The 20,663-nt window shown below is 50.9% G+C and overlaps 1 protein-coding gene across 2 annotated transcripts in view; it reads right to left on the bottom strand.

The window, feature by feature from the left end:
* STK10 (serine/threonine kinase 10) overlaps window positions 1-20,663 on the bottom strand; it is a 152,374-nt gene that overhangs the window by 100,104 nt on the left and 31,607 nt on the right. Inside the window, exon 2 of one of the 2 annotated variants that reach the window (XM_025388215.1) lies at window positions 20,431-20,595. In XM_025388215.1, coding sequence (XP_025244000.1) covers window positions 20,431-20,595 — 165 coding nt within the window. The remainder of the gene's footprint in view (window positions 1-20,430; window positions 20,596-20,663) is intronic. The other variant, XM_025388216.1, reaches the window with a different exon arrangement.

Consider the following 20,663-nt stretch of genomic DNA (forward strand, 5'->3'; position numbering starts at 1 on the left):
CCCAATTAAAAAATGAATGAAGGACTTGAATGGACACCTCTTCAAAGACGACATACAAATGTCCAACAGGTAAATAAAAAGATGCTCAACATCACTAATCATCACGGAAAGGCAAATCAAAACCACAGTGAGCGATCATCTTACACCTGTAAAAATGGCTATCATCAAGAAGACCAAAGATGACACGTGTTGATGAGAATGTGAAGAAAAGGGAGCACTTGCACACTGTTGGTGGGTATACAAAACGGTGCAGCTGCTATAGAAAACAGTATGGAAGTTCCTCAAAAATTAAAAACAGAACTACTTGGCCAGGTGTGGTGGTGCATGCCTGTAATCCTGGCACTTTGGGAGGCCAAGGCGGGTGGATCACCTGGGGTCAGGAGTTCGAGACCAGCCTGGCCAACATGACAAAACCTCGTCTCTACTAAAAATACAAAAATTAGCCTGGAGTGGTGGCGCATGCCTGTAATCCCAGCTACTCAGGAGGCTGAGGCAGGAGAATTGCTTGAACCCGGGAGGCAGAGGTTGCAGTGAGCCAAGATCATGCCACTGCACTCTAGCCTGGGCAATTGAGCAAGATTCTGTCTCAAAAATAAATAAATAAATAATAAATAATAAAAATAGAACTACTATATGATCCAGTAATGCCACGCCTGGGTATTTATCCAAAAGCATTAAAAGCAGGATCCTGAAGAGATACCTGCACCCCCATGTTTATCGCAGCTCTATTCATAAAAGCCAAGATGTAGAAACAACCTAAATGTCCACCGACAGATGAATGGATAAAGAAAATGTGCTATGTACACATCATGGATCCCTGTTCTGCCTTAAGAAGGAAATTCTGCAAAGTGAGACAATATGAATGAACCCTGAGGACATTACGCTACATGAAATAAGCCAGTCACGGAGAGACAAGTACTGCAGATTCCACTTAAATGAGGAATCTGGTAAAACAGTCAAACTCCTAGAATCAAGAGTGGAATGGCGGTTGCCAGGGGCTAATGTGGGGGAAATGGGGAGTTACTCATTACTGGGCACCAAGTTTCAGTTAAGCCAGATGAATAAGCTCCGGAGGGAGATCTGCTGGACAACACTATACCTACGTCTGTAACAATGTGCTGTACACGTTAAAATGTGTTTAAAGGGTAGTCTCACATTAAGTGTTCTTATCACAATAAAATACAATTTAGGGCGAGGCGCGGTGGCTCATGCCTGTAATCCCAGCACTCTGGGAGGTCAAGGTGGGAAGACTGCTTGAGCTCAGGAGTTCGAGACCAGCCTGGGCAACAAAGTGAGACACCCGTCTCTACAAAAAATACAAAAAAAAAAAAAAAAAAATCTAGCCAGGCATGGTGGTGCGTGCCTGTGGTCCTAGCTACTCAGGGGTCTGAGGTGGGAGGATGGTTTGCGCCCAGGAATCAGAGGTTGCAGTGAGCCAATTGTGCCACTACATACATTCCAGCCTAGGTGACAGAGCTAGACCCTGTCTCAAAAAACAATTTAAAAGAGAGAAAAAGAAGGTGGTCCTGCAAGGGCTGGGATACAGGTAACACATTCTGGTAAGGGAGGTGCCTGCTCTATCTGGGCCCTCTCGTCAGAGGTGTGGTCTCTGCACCCAGGAGCTCCTTGTTTCCCTGGCGACCTCAGCCCACAGGCACTCTCAGAGGGTGTCTGATGGGGGATGTCACAGCAGCCTGTAATCGCCGGCTTTCTTCTCTGGCTGAAGGCCAAAGGAAACTGGACACCTGTGTTCCATGACCCCCATCAGTTTAGACTGAGCAGCTGTCGTGGTGCCGTGTAAGGGTTGGAGCCTTGCTACGTGATCCTGGCAGGCCGCATCACCTCTAAGGTAACTCGTTCATCCATTCATAAATGTATCAGGCACCTGCCCTGTACCAGGCATTGTTTTATCTGCTGGGAATGCAGCAGTGAAGAAACAGCTTCTGTCTCCCGGGAGTTCCCATTAAGGAGGCCAATCTCTGGGTCTGGGTGGTTATCTCTACCTGCCAGGAGGGGATAAATGAGACAGCACACGTCACGCGCCCAGCATTAGACCTGCACGCCTCAATTTAAGTAATTATTCGCCTTCTTGGCACAGTGTCCACTTAGAGCTGCCGTGGGGCTGACTACTACACAAACATCTTTTGAGCAAATGAGGAATCAGCTGAGCACTGCTCAGGACTGACAGAGCCAGGATTTTACAATCTCTCTTCTCCACCAGACCAATCCTCTGGGAATAAATATTGACACCAAAGCGCTGTGCCAAGCTGATTTCTGCCCTTCTAAGTAATGCGCACAAAGAAAATACAACGTGTGCAGGCGTTCTACGGTTTTACGTCATGTCCTTGAAATCCCCACAAGGCAGGCAGTTAGCACGTTAACCTGGGACAGCCTCGGTATCCCCATTCACGACACCTAATGCAATTTGAGAGCTTACTCTGTGCCAGGCCGTAGGCTAAGTGCTTTCCATGGATTATCTCACACTCACTATTTGAGGTAGGTATCCTAAAAACGCCTGGACCTCATAAGATTTATTGTGAGGATTAGGTAGGATAATGTATGTCAGAACAAAAGACATTGCCTGATACACAGTCAGTCAATGCCTGATAAATGTTATCAAGTATTACCAGCACTAGGTATTATTTTATTCCCATTTTACGTACGGGGAAACTAAGGCTCAGGAAGATTAAGGTCACAGATAAGGGGCAGAGATCTATTAAGCACCCCATCCCTCCTCATGCCTCAAGGAGGAAGCCACAAACAGGCTGGGTCCCAGCCCTCGGGCGGGTGGGGAAAAGGCCACTCTGTCTCTTCGCTGCAGCCCTCTCTGGGCCCTGCTGGTCAGCACACACATACCAGTGAGCTTGCTCACCAGAGATAAGGAAGCCAGGATGTCCCAGCCCAGATAAGGCTGAGCCTGAACCATCTACAAGGTTTAGACATTAACTTTCACAGCCCATAGGCAGTAGGGCCAGCAGGAATTGGGTTAGCACTGTCCCAGCCCCAGCTGTCCTCAAGAGAAAACCGAGTGCTAGGTGCAGTGGCTTATGAGCTCAGGAGTTCGAGACCAGCCTGGGCAACAAGGCCAAACCCTGTCTCTACCAAAAATACAAAAGTCAGCCAGGTGTGGTGGCACATGTCTATAATCCCAGCTACTCGGGAGGCTGAGGCAGGAGAATCGCTTGAACTGGGAGGCAGAGGCTGCGGTGAGGCGAGATCGTGCCACTGCACTCCAGGCTGAGCAACACAGCAAGACACTATCTCAAAAAAAAAAAAAGAAAGAAAGAAAGAAAGAAAAAGAAAAAAGAAAGCAAGAAAATTAAGGCACATTCACTCCAGAGGTGAGGCATCAATACCCAGTGACCACACCGTGCTCTGAGCCTGGGTCCCCTCACCTCCCCGGGCTTTCCTGAGGCCAAGAGCATGTCCTGGGTACACAAAGGTGCTCAATAAATAAATGTTAGCAAAACTCCTAGAACTCAAATTAAATAAGCCACAGCCAGGAGATATGGACATGGTCCTGGGTCTGCCACCGTCCTTCTGTGGGGCTGTCCTGACCTCTTTCCTGCTCTGAGCCTCTGCTGTTTTCCCATTTGGAAAATGAAGCTCTCAACAACGATAAGGTCATTTGCAACGTGGACTGTGTAGGTTCAAAGTGACAGAAGTCACTTGATCCTTGAAGAAGCAGTTTAAGTCTGGAAAACTCCCTTCATATGACCCATTATGAAAGCCCAGGACCTAGTACATCATCGTAAGTGTTTGCTGAATAAATGAATGAATAAACGTGAATGAAAAATTTCAGTAGCCTTAAGATACCCAGAAATCAGGGCAGAACAGCCAAAAGATGGCTAACAGAGATGACAGCCAGATTGTGCAAACGAAGCAGGACAAAGGCAAGTGAGTGCCTCCCTCTACTGCCAACGAAGAGAGAGGAGATGATGGCTGCCATTACTGAGCCGCTAGTGCATACCTGGCACGGCGCTAAGTGTCTGCTAAGCATGCCTTCACTTAATCTCATGAGCAACTACACATATTCCTGTTTTACAGATGGGGAAACTGAGGTTTTGTGGGGAAGGGGCTTCCCCAAAGCCACTCAGCTCATAAGTGACAGAACCAGGGTACAGACCAAGGCTAGTCCTACTCCAAGACACACAGACAGCCTAACTGTGTAGCCATGGGCAAGCCGCTTTCCATCTCTGGGCTTGTTTCTTCCTGCGGAGGCAGAGGTAGGAATGGCCATCAGCCCCCCAGGCCTCCCTGAACTGAGAGACGCTGTCAGTGGGGCGGTGCTGGGAACTTCCTTAGCCTCCCCGATACAGCCCAGAAGACAAAAGTTATCCAACCAAGGCCTCCGCCTGCAAAGCAAGTCCCTGGAGGCAGACACCAAAAAACACAACAGTCAACACAGAAATGTCCTCAGCATATCAGCAGCCAGCTGCTGTGGGTGGAGTCCCAGAATCTCCCCATCTCTGAGCTCCAGGACAAACAATGCTGCCATTGACGAGGCAGCCTACACCCCCAGGCCTCCCAGGAACGCTGGGCCGGCCGGCCGTGTTCCTCCACCCCCGGCCTCACCCACCACATTTGAAGGAAGCCTGGGGAAGGAATTAGGGCTGCCCTTGAGCAGGGTGAACTGAGTTCACCCACGGGCAAGGGCATCTGGAACAGAGGGAGTGACCTTCAGGTTCCTAAGTGTGTATGTGCCATGGGGCGCGGTGGAGGGAGTCCTGCCAAGGCAAAGGGGAGGGATCATCTCAGGGATGACTTAGATACACGCCACCCCTTTTACAGATGCAGAGACTCAAGTGGTTCCACACCTAACCATGCGTGCCCAAGTCCCAAGGCACCTCAGGATGGAACCAAGGCGATTCCATTTCAGGTGGCCTCACTCCCTTGGGTACTATCTGGCCCACAGGTCGCACGCACTGGCTCTGCGGTCAAAGTCCCCTGAGCTTGAGTCCATCCCATCTTCCAGAAATGCCAAGATCAGGGCTAAGATCAGACTCTGTGCAGACGCTAAACGGACTTCAGCCCTAGCAAAGAGGCAAAGGCAGTTGTGTGTCTGCAGGGACATTTTTTCATCCATTTGACCGTCTGTCTCTCTGGCCACTGTTCTCTAAAGCCAGCTCCGCTAAGAACAGTGCTGGACACAAAGGGGAAGGAGCCAGGCCCATGCCCCTGCCCTGAGGGAAGTGACCCCCAGGGAGGAGGTCAGGAGATGGACTCACAAAACCCAGGACAAATATAAGAAGGGACAGGGAAAAGCACACAAGCTGCTAGAAGGTGGCACATTCAACTCAAATTGCTAAAGGTTTTGTAACCTTTGAGTTGATCCTTGAGGGACAGGTAGGACTCAAACCAAGAGAGGGGGTGGCAGTGCGGGATGGTGGCCACTGCAGGCAGAGCATGCGCTGGCCCACTCAGAGCCCGCTCAGGAAGCCAGGGAAGAACTACTTCCCTAAGGGCAACCCCCAGCCTTCCCGGATTCATTACTCAAGGGACATATGTCTCCAAAGAACCAAAGTACCCGCGTGAACCAAGGTGAGCACTGGGTTTCCACTCCGGGGCCAGACACACCTGGATCCCAGTTCTGGCCAGACGCTAACAGAATGACCTTGGGACAAGTAACTTCGGAGATCCAAGCTTCAGTTTGCTCATCTATAAAGTGGGGGTGATGGTAGAGGCTGCCTCCCTGGTTGTGATCACATGGGATCACACAGGGAAAGCCTGTAGCTCAGAACCCAGCGTCCAGTGAGTACTGGACAGTAGCATGTCCATGCTGTGTCCATGCTGGAAACCGAAATCACCACGCTTAGAGACAGCCCTGCACCAGCGCCTGCCCCATGCAAGGCTGGAGAAACAACAGGAGTCCTGGGCAAGCTCACACCTCCCACAGGACAATAAAACACTGCGCATACACACACACTGCGTGGCGTCCATCTGTTGTCCACAGCACACGTCACCAACTCACATACTATACGCCTTACTTTTATTGTCTGTTGTCTGCCTCCCTCTCCTCCCCGCCCCCTGTAGAATGTAAATTTCCAATTTCCAGAGGGCAGGCCTTTGTGTCTGTGCCCCAGCACCTAAACTGCCTGGCACACAGTCGGTGCTCCCTGGGGAAACGTGTGTTGGTGTATGAATGAATGACTGAGTGAATCACTGCTATCCTGTCTACCCGAAGGAGGTGGGAGGCCAATCACATGAGATCATGCATGTGGAATGCCAGACACGGGTAGGTGTTATCATGACGGGGACAGAGGCCACGACAGCTGCAGTGCTAAAGATTCCACCAGAGACAACCCAACCCCAAGTCCAGGAAGAAAGAAGCAGCTCAAGAAACACAAGGAAAACGGAACACAGCCCCACAGCCTCCCGCACCTCCCTTGTCTCCACATGCCTTCCCGTAGCACTGGAACCATCTGCTCCTATCTCGTACCAGGAAGGAGCATGCATCCAGAGTGGTCACCTGGCCGGGGCAGGGCAAACCAGGGAGCGTGTGCCGATGTAGAGGGGCAACCACACCCAGCATGGCGCACAGAGCCTGTGAGGGAATAGGGCCCGTGGGGCCAGAGCCGCTGATCCTTCAGGCCAAGTCAGACGTCTAGATTCTTACATGAAAGGTGTGGATGTATAAAGGGCCACACCAATGTATATAGTACAAAAAGCTTGCTGTTGAAGAATAACTTTCAAACCTTGTTTTTCCTCTGTTCTCATAGCACAGTCATCAACACAGAAGACGTCTGTGACCAAATGTGGGGGTTTTCCCCCTACACATGCAGCGGACACCAGCTGTGTGTTCTCCGATTCAATTCCGACACTATCTGCTGGGAGACAGCATCAGATCTCACAGGCCGAGGGCTCAGGCCTCAAGACTGCGCCCCTCCACCCCACATACCAGTTGCAAGTCCAGGCCTCTGGACCTTCTGAGACACTGGCTTCCAGTTGGGGTTCCCAAGACCCCTGCTTTGAGTTTGGTAAACTTGCTGGAACCAGCTCACAGAACTCACAGAAACATTTACTTATGTTTACTGATTCATTATAGAAGATATTACAAAGGATACAGATAAAGGGATGTGGATGGTGAGGCTGGGGGAAGGGGCACAGGGTTTCCACGCCCTCCCCGGGTACACCACCCTCCAGGAAGCTCCACTTGGTCAGCTGTCCAGAGGCTCCCTGAACCCTATCCTCTTGGGATTTTATGGAGCTTTCATTACACAGGCATGACTGATAACCGTATATAGAGATGTGATTGGAAAAAAGCACACAGTCTAAACCCAACAAGCCCTGTTGCTCAGACTTTTTTTTTTTTGAGACAGAGTCTTGCTCTGTTGTCCAGGCTGGAGGGCAGTGGTGCCATCTCGGCTCACTGCAACCTCCACTTTCTGGGTTCAAGCCATTCTCCTACTTCAGCCTCCCAAGTAGCTGGGACTACAGGCACATGCCACCATGCCTGGCTAATTTTTTTGTATTTTTAGTAGAGATGGGGTTTCACCATATTGGCCAGGGTGGTCTCGAACTTCTGACCTCGTGATCCACCCGCCTCAGCCTCCCAAAGTGTTGGGATTACAGGCGTGAGCCACCGCATCCAGTCTCGGACTTTTCTTGGCCTCTCTGTGTGGCATTCCTTCCTCTAAGACCCCTCTGGAATCAGTCACTTGACCCACAATTGGATTAGAGTCCTGCCTTAGGCAGGTGACAGATGACAGGAGAAGGTCAGAGAGAGAGAGAGAGACTGTTTCCTGAGGCCTGCTCCTAAGGCCTAACTCACCCACCATGATAACAAAACATTGTAACAAGGGCTATGGGAGTTATGAGCCGGGAACTGTGGATGAAAACCAATATACATGCGATCGTTTCACACCTGCAGTCCGCGTAGCCTATGGGCGTGGTTGACACATCTGTTGGCTGATATGGACTATAAGCGACACGCCTGTCCTGCTAGTTAAGATGCCTGACTTGGAGTCACATCGTGAAAGCCACAAGCAGGTTTGGGACCCTCCTACACTGCTACTGTCTGCCAGCTGGGTTTCCAACCTGGGACACACTGTGGTGGCCAGCACCATCATCCCCAATGTCCAGCTGAGGAGCCTGGAGCTCAGAGGCACGAAGAGGCGTGTCCGGGGCCACACAGCAGGACAGGGTGCAGCCAGATTCCAATCCCACTCTGTGCATGATCAACTGAAGGAATGAGGGTGTGAGTGACAGGGTCGGGGCGGAGGGAAGCAGGGCTGGGAGGTGCCCGGAGAGTACTGCCGCAGGGGAAGGACACAGTCAGACGGTGCACTGACCTGACAGGAAGGGCCACATGGAGATGCTTGGTGACATGGTGGGCAAACCCCGGAATGACAATCACCCTTGCTCCTATGTATATGACACAGACAGCCCAGGCCGGCTGTTCCAACAGCAGGATCCCAGCAAAGCCCTCAGTTATCCACCTGCTGCTTCACAGCTCCATCTGCTCTGGGCCACCAGCCGCACCCACAGGGTCACTGCCCAAGGAAGCAGCTGGACAGGTCCCCTGGCACAGGCCTCCTCACCACCAAACCCTGCCAAAAACATTCTGCCAGACAATGGCTCCTCAAGCGGAAGGGTGGGGGTCACAGACTGTGTCCTTTGAACTGTTCCCAGTGATGCCCAGAGAGGGGCACTGCAGGGGGCAGGAGAGAAGGCTTGGGAGCTAGGCAGACCTGGGCTGGAGCCTGGCTATGACACATGGGACAAGCCACTTCACTCTACCTTTCTAACCCTTGGTCTTCACATCTGTAAAATGGGGGTGACAACATCTCAATCTCGGGCCAGGCATGGTGGCTCACACCTATAATCCCAGCACTTTGGGAGGCTGAGGCAGGCAAATCGCTTGAGTCCAGGAGTTGGAGACCAGCCGTGTCTATACAAAAAATACAAAAATTGGCTGGGCGTGGTGGCACATGCTTGTAATCCCAGCTACTTGGGAGGCTAAGGAGGGAGGACTGCTTGAGCCTGGGAGGCAGAGGTTGCAGTGAGCTGAGATCATGCCACTCCACTCCAGCCTGGGTGACAGAGCAAGAGAGAAGCAAACAAACAAAACTCAGTCCCACAGAACTGTGAGGATTTGGTGAGATAGTCAAGAAAGAGCCCACCCGGCACAGGCCTAGCACAGAAAACATTCCTGACGAGGCCAACTATCCATGTCATCATGTTGCTGCCTCCTTCCTTTTGTCACCACCCTCTGTCTCCTGATTCACCCTCTGGGCCAAGGAGCTGCCAGTCTCCTCCCCCACTTTCCTCCCTGAGCCTTAGGGTATCCCCTCTGTAAAATGGGCATGTCGATACAGTAATAATACACCCAGCTCCAGAGCTGCAGAGCCTGTGCAGACTTTAAAGTGCTTTACAAAGTACTCCTGTGTGTGTGCGTGTGTGTGCGTGTGTGTGCGCGCGCCCCAACAACCAGGTGCCCCAAAGGCCCAATACAGGCAGAGGGCAGGGGTTGGTGAGTGCCGGGGAGCCCCAGGAGGACCAGGTCCCCACAGCCCATGGAAAGGGTCCTGGCACCCAAAACTGCCAAAAAGGGCTGCCCCGGGCCAGGTAACCACAGATCCAGACTTCAGAACTGCAGGGGTACAAGGGATGGGATAAAATGGGCAGACTCTGTTGAAAGACCTCCTTGGGATCCCCCCTTCCACGCCCCTAGAGCTATGAATTAGGAAACAGGGCCGAGGAAAGGGACGGTGCTTGCCTCGGGTCACACAGCTAGTTGGTCCCAGGTCCAGGCAGAACCCAGGTCTCCTGGGCTGGGTGCGGTGGCTCATGCCTGTAATCCCAGCACTTTGGGAGGCTGAGGAGGGTGGATCACCTGAGGTCAGGAGTTCAAGAACAGCCTGGCCAATATGGCGAAACCCCATCTATGCTAAAAATACAAAAATTAGCCAGGTGTGGTGGTACAGGCCTGTAATGCCAGCTACTCAGGAGGCTGAGACAGGAGAATCGCTTGAACCTGGGAGGCAGAGGTTGCAGTGAGCCGAGATCGCGCCACTGTACTCCAGCCAGGCAACAAGAGCAAAACAACATCTCAAAAAAGAAAGAAAGGAAGAAAGAAATAAGAACTCACGTCTCCTGACTCCAGCCCTGAATCCCCTCTGCCATGCTGAGCAACTTTCTAAAATACACAGCACTGTTAGCTACTTCTGGGTGTCACATTCTCTTTACAGTTTTGGCTGTTTTGAGGTCAGATATGCAATCTCTGTTGGTGACCAAGGGTTGGCCTCTGAGCCCAGGACGACAAGCCACAGAAACCCTGGCCAGCAATGTGTGGTCATGTGGGGACACATGTGGACAGCAGGCCCATCCCGTCCATGCCCTGTTCTTGATCGTGGGACCAGTACTTCCTCTTTGCAGAATGCTCAGTTTGAGGCAAGAAGTCACACTGAGAAAGCCCCACAGTCACTCCTTCAGGGAGGGTAACCACGGTGCCAGCCAACTTCCTCATCAGGAAGTCTTAGGGAGCGTTCTGGGGCTGGGTCACCCTAAAGGGACTTTGGCTGCTCTCAACAGACCCCTGCCCCACCAAGGGCAGGCACGTCCTGTCTCCTTTCGTCTTACCAATGCACATCTACCATGGACAGATTTCATGCCACGCCCCGTGCCAGGGACCAAAGAGAACAGAAAGCGAAGGAGAGGCACGATGAAGGTGACAGCTGATACTTACCGAAGCCTTTCTGTGTGCCCAGCCCTGTTGTAGACCTTTTCTATTTGTAAACAACTATTAGCTCAATTATTCCTGCAGGCACTACTGTGAAGATCCCCATTTTACAGTTGAGAAAACTGAGGCACAACGACAGAAGGAACTGGCTCTGGTCTCATGGTAAGTGGCAGGCAGGAGAGGGATTGCAAACCTACAGGCTCCAGAGGCTGACCTTTGCGTTTTTCTTTTCTTTTTTTTTTAATTGAGTCAGAGTCTCACTCTGTCACCCAGGCTGTAGTGCAATGGCACGATCTTTGGCTCACTGCAACCTCCGCCTCCCGGGTTCAAGCAATTCTGCCTCAGCCTCCCGAGTAGTTGGGATTATAGGCGGCTGCCACCACACCCGGCTCATTTTTGTATTTTTAGTAGAGACGGGGTTTCATCATATTGGCCAGGCTGGTCTCGAACACCTGATCTCGTGATCCACCCGCCTCAGCCTCCCAAAGTGCTGGGATTACAGGTGTGAGCCACTGCACCCGGCCTACCTTTGCATTTTCCAAAGCGAAGATCTGGCACCATTTCTGGGCCCCTGCCTCTCACCTCCGCAACCATCACCTCCCAAACACACACATACACGTCTTGACGTACATGTTCAGAAGTTCACAGGCCCCTCGTTAGCCTATTTTTGGACTCCCCAGGCCAGGAGTCCTAGTTAAATGCCCTCCAGGGTAGCTAACTTATAAGTGTACTACAGGCTGCCTATAGGAAAAAAAAGGTCTTCTAACACACTTTTCCAGAACTCTTCATTACCTACTTTCCTCAGTTTTGATGGAGACATGGGGTGAGAAACATTTCATTTCCTTTTAATTTTACAACAAGAAAAATAGTGCATGGCACACACCAATGACAAACAGCCCTCAGCCTCAGTATTGGGGCACGTTAGGGAGTGGTGAGGTCTGAGGCTAACTGGAGGGCACATCTGCCTGACGGGCAGTGGCTGTTCAGCCCCAGGCAGCTGCTACCATGCAGAAACATCTCCAGATCGTTCAAGGAAAGTCAGAGGCCAGGATTTTACGTGGAATCTGACAAAATGTTAGCAACAAATTTCTAAAAACATCATGCACACTAAACAAAATAGTGCCTGCAGCCCTGATCTGGCCCAGTTGATGACCTTGCTCTAAGGGTTCATACACATAGGTCGGGGGCCATGGCTCATAGCCTGTCTGGCGTGGTAGACACGTTGCCACACCCAACAGCAAGAGGCTGTGAGTGGTAGGGAGCAGTGCTTCTCAACCAGGGTGACCTTATCCCCCAGGGAACATTCGGCAACATCTGGAGAGACTTTTGATTGTACCAACTACGGTGGAAGATGGTACTGGCACCTAGTAGGTGGAGGCCAGGGATGCTGCACAACCTGCAAAGCACAAGACAGCCCCACCGCTAAGAATCTTCCCACCCAGAATGTCCACAGTGCCAAGGCTGAGGAATCCCGGGACAGACCAGAGCCCAAAATGTCAGGAGCTGCTCTGGGGGCCACTGCAGGAGCGGGGACTGGGAGGAGGCCTGGTACCCCAACTGAGGCAGCATCTCTGTGCTGTTTTCTCTGTGGCCCACAAGGACTTCTACATTTATTCCAACAGAAGAGGATTCTGCAGCTGAAAACACTGTGGCCCAGGTGTAGACAGTGAAAGTCGAGAACTAAGCCAGTGGGGGCAAGACCACTGGCCTCAGGATCAGGAGGGGTGGGTCCGAGACCAGACTCTGTCCCCCGCCGACTGATCCTGGATAAGTCACCCTGACCCTCATCACCTCATCCCCAAGAAGACCTTCCCCAAGCAAGCATGACCTCATGGGGCCTGGCCCAAATGGCCCCATCTTGGGGCATGTCCCCCAGTAGAGGCCCTAAGATCAGGAGGTGAATTTGGGGGCTCCACACGGGACCAAGGCCGAAAGTAGTCCTCCTCAGTTTCCTCTCACCCTTCCACATCTAGCTGGCACTGACACACTACACAGCCCCATCCTGACACTCTCCCGGGAGGGCTGTGCCCAGGCTGAAGGCTTTGGCAGGCAAAAGGATCAGGCTATTACTCAATGGAATCCGTTCATTTTCTTTTATTTCTGTTTATGGCAAGTGGGTCCTAGTTTTCCATTTAGGGAGGAAGACGAAGGTTTCTTTTTAAATAAATATATTCAGTTTCTGAAAAGTGAGTCACCTTAATATATATATAAACTATTCAGGAGGTAGAGAGGAGAATGAATGAGTCTGAAAGACACAGCCCTATGAAGCCCTATTTTTTTTCTTTTCTTTTCTTTCTTTTTTTTTTTCCTGAGACAGAGTCTCACTCTGTCACCAAGCCTGGAGTGCAGTGGTGCAATCTCAGCTCACTGCAAGCTCCGCCTCCCGAGTTCACAGCATTCGCCTGCCTCAGCCTCCTGAGTAGCTGGGACTACAGGTGCCTGTCACCACACCCAGCTAATTTTTTTGTATTTTTAGTAGAGACGGGGTTTCACCATGTTAGCCAGGATAGTCTCAATCTCCTGACCTCATGATCTGCCCGCCTCGGCCTCCCAAAGTGCTGGGATTACAGGCGTGAGCCACCGTGCCCAGCCTGTTTTTTTTCTAAACAGGATCTCGCTCTGTTGCCCAGGCTGAGTGCAGTGGTGTGATCACGGCTCACTGCAGCCTCCACCTCCCAGGCTCAACCTCTAGAGCAGCTGGGACCACAGGTGCACACCACCACATCCAGCTAATTTTTCATTTTTTGTAGAGAGGGGGTATCCCTGTGCTGCCCAGGCTGGTCTCAAACTCCTGGGCTCAAATGATCCTCCTGCCTCAGTCTCCCAAAATGCTGAGATTACAGGCCCACGCCATTATGCCTGGCCCCAAGAGGGTCTCATAAAGCACACTGTTATTGCTGATATTCAGCGGCGAGAACAGCAAGTTTCCATTCACAGGAAACATCCAGGAAGACTCCAAGGCTCCAGGGCCTTCAATGCCAAGCAAAGGACTAATTGCCTCGGTAGTCAGCAGTGAGACAGATGCCTGGGCAGATAAACCTGCTGAAAAAAGCGTCTGACCAGGGGAAGCCTGGGATAGAGGGCCTTTTGAACTTGACCTGTGCTGGGTCTCCAGGGCGGGTGGGGGCGCCTTCCTCACTCTCAGCTGATGTCCTCACCCACCCTCACCCTGACATCCCTTTTCTTATCATTTGGGGGTGACATGATGACGGCAAAGCCTCAGAAAAGCTCACCAGGTCAAAGGTGGAGAAGCCAGAAGAGAAGGGGCTGCAGGAAACGGAGGACTCAGAGGGGGTAGTGAGAATGAGAAGACAGAGCTGGGGGAGAGGGGAGACAGGGACAGTGGCATTTCCCACGCACCCACTCTGCACCAGACACTGCTGCCTGCATCCAACCTTCCCCCTTAATCCTTCAGTGCTACAGGCAGGGTTTTATCATCATGGTCCCCGTTTCAGAGATAAAGAAACAGACACTCAGAGATGAGCTAAAATCCCAGTTAGTGCCAAGAACCAGGACTGGACCCAGTTCCTCCACCACGTGGCAGGGAAGAGGAGAACAGAGTCAGAGACTGATCCCATTAATGGCTGCGGGGAGGGCAGGGTACCCGGCTCAACAACCCCGGAGGTTTCCCAACACCTACAGTGAGGTCACAACTCCACCCCTGACCTCGGCTCCTACCGCCCCACCCTGGCTCCCTCAATGTCTCTGAAGGCAGTAGGCATGCTCTGGCCTCTGGGCCTTCACGCTCGTAGTTTTCCTGATCTTCCCTCGACCACTCCCTCTCAAACACCACCTCCTCAGAGGGGCATCCCCTGGCCCACAACCAAAGTGGCTTGTCCTGTCCCTGGACCACACCTCCCAATTTTGTTTTTGGTTTTTTTGCTTTTTGTTTTTTTGAGGCAGAGTCTCACTCTGTTACCCAGGCTGGTGTGTAGTGGTGAGATCTCAGCTTACTGTAACCTCCGCCTCCTGGGTTCCAGCAATTCTCCTGCCTCAGCCTCCCAAGTAGCTGGGACTACAGGCGCCCGCCACCACGCCTGGCTAATTTTTGTATTGTTAGTAGAGACGGGGTTTCACCATGTTGGCCAGGCTGGTCTTGAATTCCTGACCTCAGGTGATCCACCCATCTTGGCCTCCCAAAGTGCTAGGATTACAGGCGTGAGTCACCATGCCCAGCCTACTTCCCGATTTTATATCCATCCTGATCACTGCTGGAGTTCTGTGTTCAGGAGCTGTTAGCTGTCTCCCGCATGTAGACTGGGGGCTCCATGAGGATGAGGAGCGTCTCCCCTTGCTCACTGATGAATCCCCAGCCCTACAACGGGGCTTTCCACTTAGCAGCTTCTCAGCAGCATGTGCCAAGGACAGTCTAGCCTCCGTTCACGCTACTCTGCCGCTCTCCCTCCACCACGCGCCAGCCGCAACACCTTCTGTGGGGTCCTCTGCAGGCTCCTGCCTCAGGGCCTGTGCACTTCCGATTCCCTCTACCTGGCACTTTCTGCCCCCACACATTTGGAGGTCTGCCTCCACTTGGTCTTTTGGCTCTCAGCTAAAATGTCACCTCATGAGAGAGGCTTTCTCTGTCCATCGTGTTTACAGCACCTGCTCCTGACCCCACCCAGGAATGCCTACTGCATCTCCCCACTAAGTTTTGTTCCACTCACTTGTCAGTTGCCCAAGTCCTCTCATCTACTTCTTCACTGGCTTTCACACCATCTGTTTCTGCCACTAGACTTTGAGCTCCGTGAGGCCAGGGGCCTTCCCAACTCTGTTAGCGACATCGAGTTGGCAGCTTGAAACTGACCATAGTGGAGATATGTACATTCAGAAATGGGCCAAATGCCAGACCCAGAGCTTTTCTTCCCAAAGAACTCACTCTCGCTCCTGTAATACACGGTGGAAAAGAGACCACCGCTCCCCACCTCGCCCTTGAAAGATTTGCCCAGAGGCCAAAATCTGGCTCAGGGCTGGGGGTGGAGGATGGGGGTAGTTATGAGCAGAGGACATTCACCAGGTCAGCCCAGGCCTTCTTGCAGTCACTCATTTTGGGCCCTGGCTGTCATCTAGAGTTTCACTGTCTATGCCGTCCAATACAGGAGGCACTAACACACGTGCTACTGAGTGTTCGAAATGTGGCAAGGGTAGAGACCTAAATGTATTATTCCATTCTCTTCTAATTCATTTAAATTTGAAAACTGAGACTTGGTTCAGTTACTGGGAAACGTTTAAGAATATTGGAGGCCGGGTGCGGTGGCTCAAGCCTGTAATCCCAGCACTTTGGGAGGCCGAGACGGGTGGATCACGAGGTCAGGAGATCGAGACTATCCTGGCTAACACGGTGAAACCCCGTCTCTACTAAAAATACAAAAAACTAGCCGGGCGAGGCGGCGGGCACCTGTAGTCCCAGCCACTCGGGAGGCTGAGGCAGGAGAATGGCGTGAACCTGGGAGGCGGAGCTTGCAGTGAGCTGAGATCCGGCCACTGCACTCCAGCCCGGGCGACAGAGCGAGACTCCGTCTTAAAAAAAAAAAAAAAAAAAAAAAGAATATTGGAACAATTTGGGTGTGTGAATCTACCTTTCCCGACTATAAGACATCTAAACACAGATCAAGGATTTCTGATGAAAATTTAGCTCCTGAATTGAGATGCGCTAAAAGTGTAAAATACACACTGGATTTGAAGACTTAGAATGAAAAAAGTAAAATAGCTCAATAACTGTTTATATGGATCACATGTCAAAACGATCATATTTTTACATACTGGGTTAAATAAATTATATTATTGAAACTAATTTCATCTGTTTCTTTTTGCTCTTTTGGATGTGGCTGTTAGAAATATAAAATGATACACGTAGGCCGGGCGCAGTGACTCATACCTGAATCCCAGCACTTTGGGAAGCCAAGGCAAGCAGACCAACTGAGATTGGGAGTTCAAGACCAGCCTGACCAACATGGAGAAACCCTGTCTCTACTAAAAATACAAAATTAGCCAGGCGTGGTGGCACATGCCTGTAATCCCAGCTACTCGGGAGGCTAAGACAGAAGAATCGCTTGAACACAGGAGGTGGAGGTTGTGGTGAGCCGAGATTGCGCCATTGCACTCCAGCCTGGGCAACAGGAGCAAAACTCCATCAGAAAAGAAAAGAAAAGGGAAGGGAAGGGAAGGGAGGGGAGGGGAGGGGAGGGGAGGGGAGGGAAGAAAAGAAAAATGATGCATGTGGCTCACATTATAGTTCTACTGGTCTAGAGCATTTTCACTTGTTTTTCTCCAACTTGCACCACTTGATATTCAAAAGTGGAAGTAGTGATAAGGAAGTACAGATGGATTTTGCCATGATTACAAATTCTGAACAAAAATGAGCTAATCTTGTCAAATTGCATATGGGGTGGGGTGGTGAATGACCTCCACCCCACTCGGGGGAAAGTCTGTCCCTGCCAGCCATGGCTACAGAAGGCACTCAAGACACTTGGGGAACAGCCAGTTTCTCATCCCAAAGTCCCTGAGAGCAGACCCCAGGTTCAGAACTGGTTTTGTCAAAGATATCAACATGGAAAAGTTGGCTCCTAGAGCCACACAGAAGCCCAGGCCTGGTCACAAGATGGGCCTGAGAACCATCACACAGAAGGAAATATCAAAGGGTTGGTGCATCCTTCAACCTGTATTTCTGGACTTCTCCCTTCTACACTTCTGCCCATTTGCTGGTCCCTCTACTTTGACTGCTCTTCCCTCTCTTATCTCCCCCAGAGGACTCCTATGCATCCTGCAAGACCCCATTCAAATGTCCCTTCCTCTGAAGCCTCCCTTGACCAGATGATGTTCCACATCACATCCTTGGGCTCCTGGCCTAGTCTATTCTTACCACTTCTCAAACTGCCTCAAGTTTTTCTCTTGTCCTCTCAAACCGGACTTCTTTCTATAACACAGAATATGCCTCTCCCCTGCAGAAAAGTACCACTAGGTCTCCATTACTGAAAACAGTAATTCTCAAGCTTAAACGCGCATCAGAGTCACTTCGATTGCTGGGCCCTACCTTAAAACGCCAGTTGCTGGGCCTCACCTCAAAGTTACTGACTCAATGGGCCTCAGGAGGGGTCTGATAACCTGCATGTCTAACAAAGCTCCAGCTGAGGCTGATGTGCTGATCCAAGGGTTGTACTTTGAGAACCACTGCAGCAAAAGATTGAGGGCAAAGTCTTCACTTTGGCATGTGGGGCCTTCTACAACATGGCCCCCAATTACTTTACCACCCTTATCTTTCACCACCTGCTGCCCTGGCCCTAGACTAGCCATCTCCCAAACGTGCTGAACCTGTCATGCCTCCACACCGCTGCCCATGCTGTCTCTCCTGTCTGCCATCCTTTCCCCCTCTTTATCTACCCAGCTCCAGGGCCACCTTCTTTGATCTCATAACGTCTAAATGGCAAATTGGAGGAGGTAGTGCCTTCTACAAAGTAACAAATGCAGGCTGTCAGGGCAGCTACAAAAGAGAAGGGTAAGAAATGGTCTTGGCCACAGCAGTGGGCCTGGAGGAGAAAGCACCAGCCTAAAGTGACAACTTAGGGACAGAAAAGTTTACTGTATTTATTTAAATAACAGCATGACGGTCACAATCTACTTACAAACTGTGTTTGGCTCTATCTGGTTTTCCAGCTCTGCCACTTGCTAGCTGTATGGCCTGGGGAGCAGCTCACATAGCTTTTTTGTTTCTCATTTTCTCTTGTAAGATGTGATAAAAAGCAACAACCTCACAGAATGAAGATTAAACCACATAATGCAAGTGAAACTCACAGCAAAAGGCCCAGCACACAGTAAACTCTCAATAAATGCTAGCTATTATGAGTAGTATCTTTGGACCTGGGAAAGTTATGAACCTGGTATCCAGCCACAATCAATAACAGGAATAGAAAAATAATAGATATTTTTCTTAATGAGTACAGAGTCAGCAGTCCAACAAACGCTGTATGCACACAGAGGAAGATGAATGGATAGGAAAGTGGGTGGGTGGGTCAATGGGAGATCTCCTTTGGTTAATATCAAAAGTGGCTCTGTGAGGCCAGTTTGTCAATAGACACTTAAGAATCTTAAAAATTCTCACCAGGCACAGTGCCTCATGCCTGTAATCCCAGCACTTCGGACAGCTGAGGCGGGTGAATCTCCTGAGGTCAGGAGTTCGAGAAGAGCCTGACCAAGATGGTGAAACCTCGTCTCTACTAAAAATATAAAAATCAGCCGGGCATGGGGGTGGGTACCTGTAGTCCCAGCTGCTCAGGAGGCTGAGGCAGGAGAATTGCTTGAACCTGAGAGGTGGAGGTTGCAGTCAGCTAAGATCACGCCACTGCACTCCAGCCTGGGCAACAAAGTGAGACTCCATCTCAAAAACAAAAACAAAAAAATCTCATAAGAAAACTCTCAAACAAGAACACAAAACAAATCCAAAAGTGTCCATCACAGAGTTGTATATAACAGCAAAAAAAAAAAAAAGAAAGAAAGAAAGAAAGAAAAGGAAACAGCCTAAATGCCCAACAATAGAGAAGGGCACAGTCAGAAGATAGATTTCTTTGGAAGAATTCGAAAAAATGAAGAGGGCTGGGCATGGTGGCTCACACCTGCAATCCCAGCACTTTGGGAGGCTGAGTGAGGCTGGCAGATCACCTGAGGTCAGGAGTTCAAGACCAGCCTGGCCAACATGGCAAAACCCCGTCTCTACTAAAAATACAAAAATTAGCTGGGCGTGGTGGCGCATGCCTATAATCCCAGCTACTCAGGAAGCTGAGGCAGGAGAATCACTTGAACCCAGGAGGCGGAGCTTGCAGTGAGCCAAGATCACACCACTGCATTCCAGCCTGGGCAACAGAGCGAGACTCCGTCTAAAAAAAAAAAAAAGAAGAAGTTGAGGGGTGTTGCTGAGTTTGGAAGACAGGGCTTGAAGCTGCATCCACACTGCTCATCAAAGGGTGAGGATGCTGATGGAGAATAGGGGACTGGTAAAGAGCCCCCCCTTTTTTTTCTTTCTTTTTTTTTTTTTGAAACAGATTCTCGCTCTGTCGCCCAGGCTGGAGTGCAGTGGTGCTATCTCAACTCACTGCAACCTCCACCTCTGGGGTTCAAGCGATCCTCCTGCCTCAGCTTCCCAAATAGCTGGGACTACAGGCACATGCGACCATGCCCAGCTAATTTTTGTATTTTTAGTAGAGATGCAGTTTCACCATGTTGCCCAGGCTGGTCGAGCTCCCTTCTTTAGTACAGCCATCGAGAAGGATCTCCATGTAGCAGCTGTAGCAGTAGCAGAAGAAGTGCTACTGTGACAAATAATAAAACAGCCAACACTTCCTGGGCTCTTACATGTGCCCAGCACTCTTCCAAGCACATATCATAAATTAACTCACTTCATCGCAGTAATCGCTCTATGAGCTAGGTACTATTATTAGCCCCACCTTACAGGTGGAGAAACTAAGGTATGGAGAGGTCAGGAACTTGGTTAGGATTATTGAGCTCGTAAACAGCAGGGCTGGGATTCGAGGCCAGGCAGTAGAGCTTTCTGCTCCAAATCACTGGTGCTACTCCCAAGGGGGAGGCACCACAGGAAGGGGAGAGCAGGTGGCCAGGAGCTCCCTACTTCACCATCTCCTTGCCCTAGCCCTTGCCCTCAAAGCAGATGCTGAGAAAAAGCTGAAGAGTTCAGGACCAGGCTAGCTCCAGAGCACCAGGCCATGGGGGCTGAGCCGGGGCAGGTGGGGCGGCAGCCTCACCCACAGCTTCCCGTCGTGATAGTAGGCTCCCAGGAGCTTCACGATGTAGGGGTGGTCACAGGTGGCCAGGATCTCAATCTCCACGATGTAGTCCTCCAGCTCCTCCTCACTCTTGGTTTCAATGACTTTGGCCGCAGCCAAAGTACCCGTCTCCTTATTCTTGGCCTGCAAAGAGGCAATACAGGAGGTCAACAAGGCATGCTCAGCAGGAAACTGACCTCTGGACGTGAGCC

Source organism: Theropithecus gelada, chromosome 6 (genome assembly GCF_003255815.1).
Source record: "Theropithecus gelada isolate Dixy chromosome 6, Tgel_1.0, whole genome shotgun sequence".
Taxonomy (NCBI): domain Eukaryota; kingdom Metazoa; phylum Chordata; class Mammalia; order Primates; family Cercopithecidae; genus Theropithecus; species Theropithecus gelada.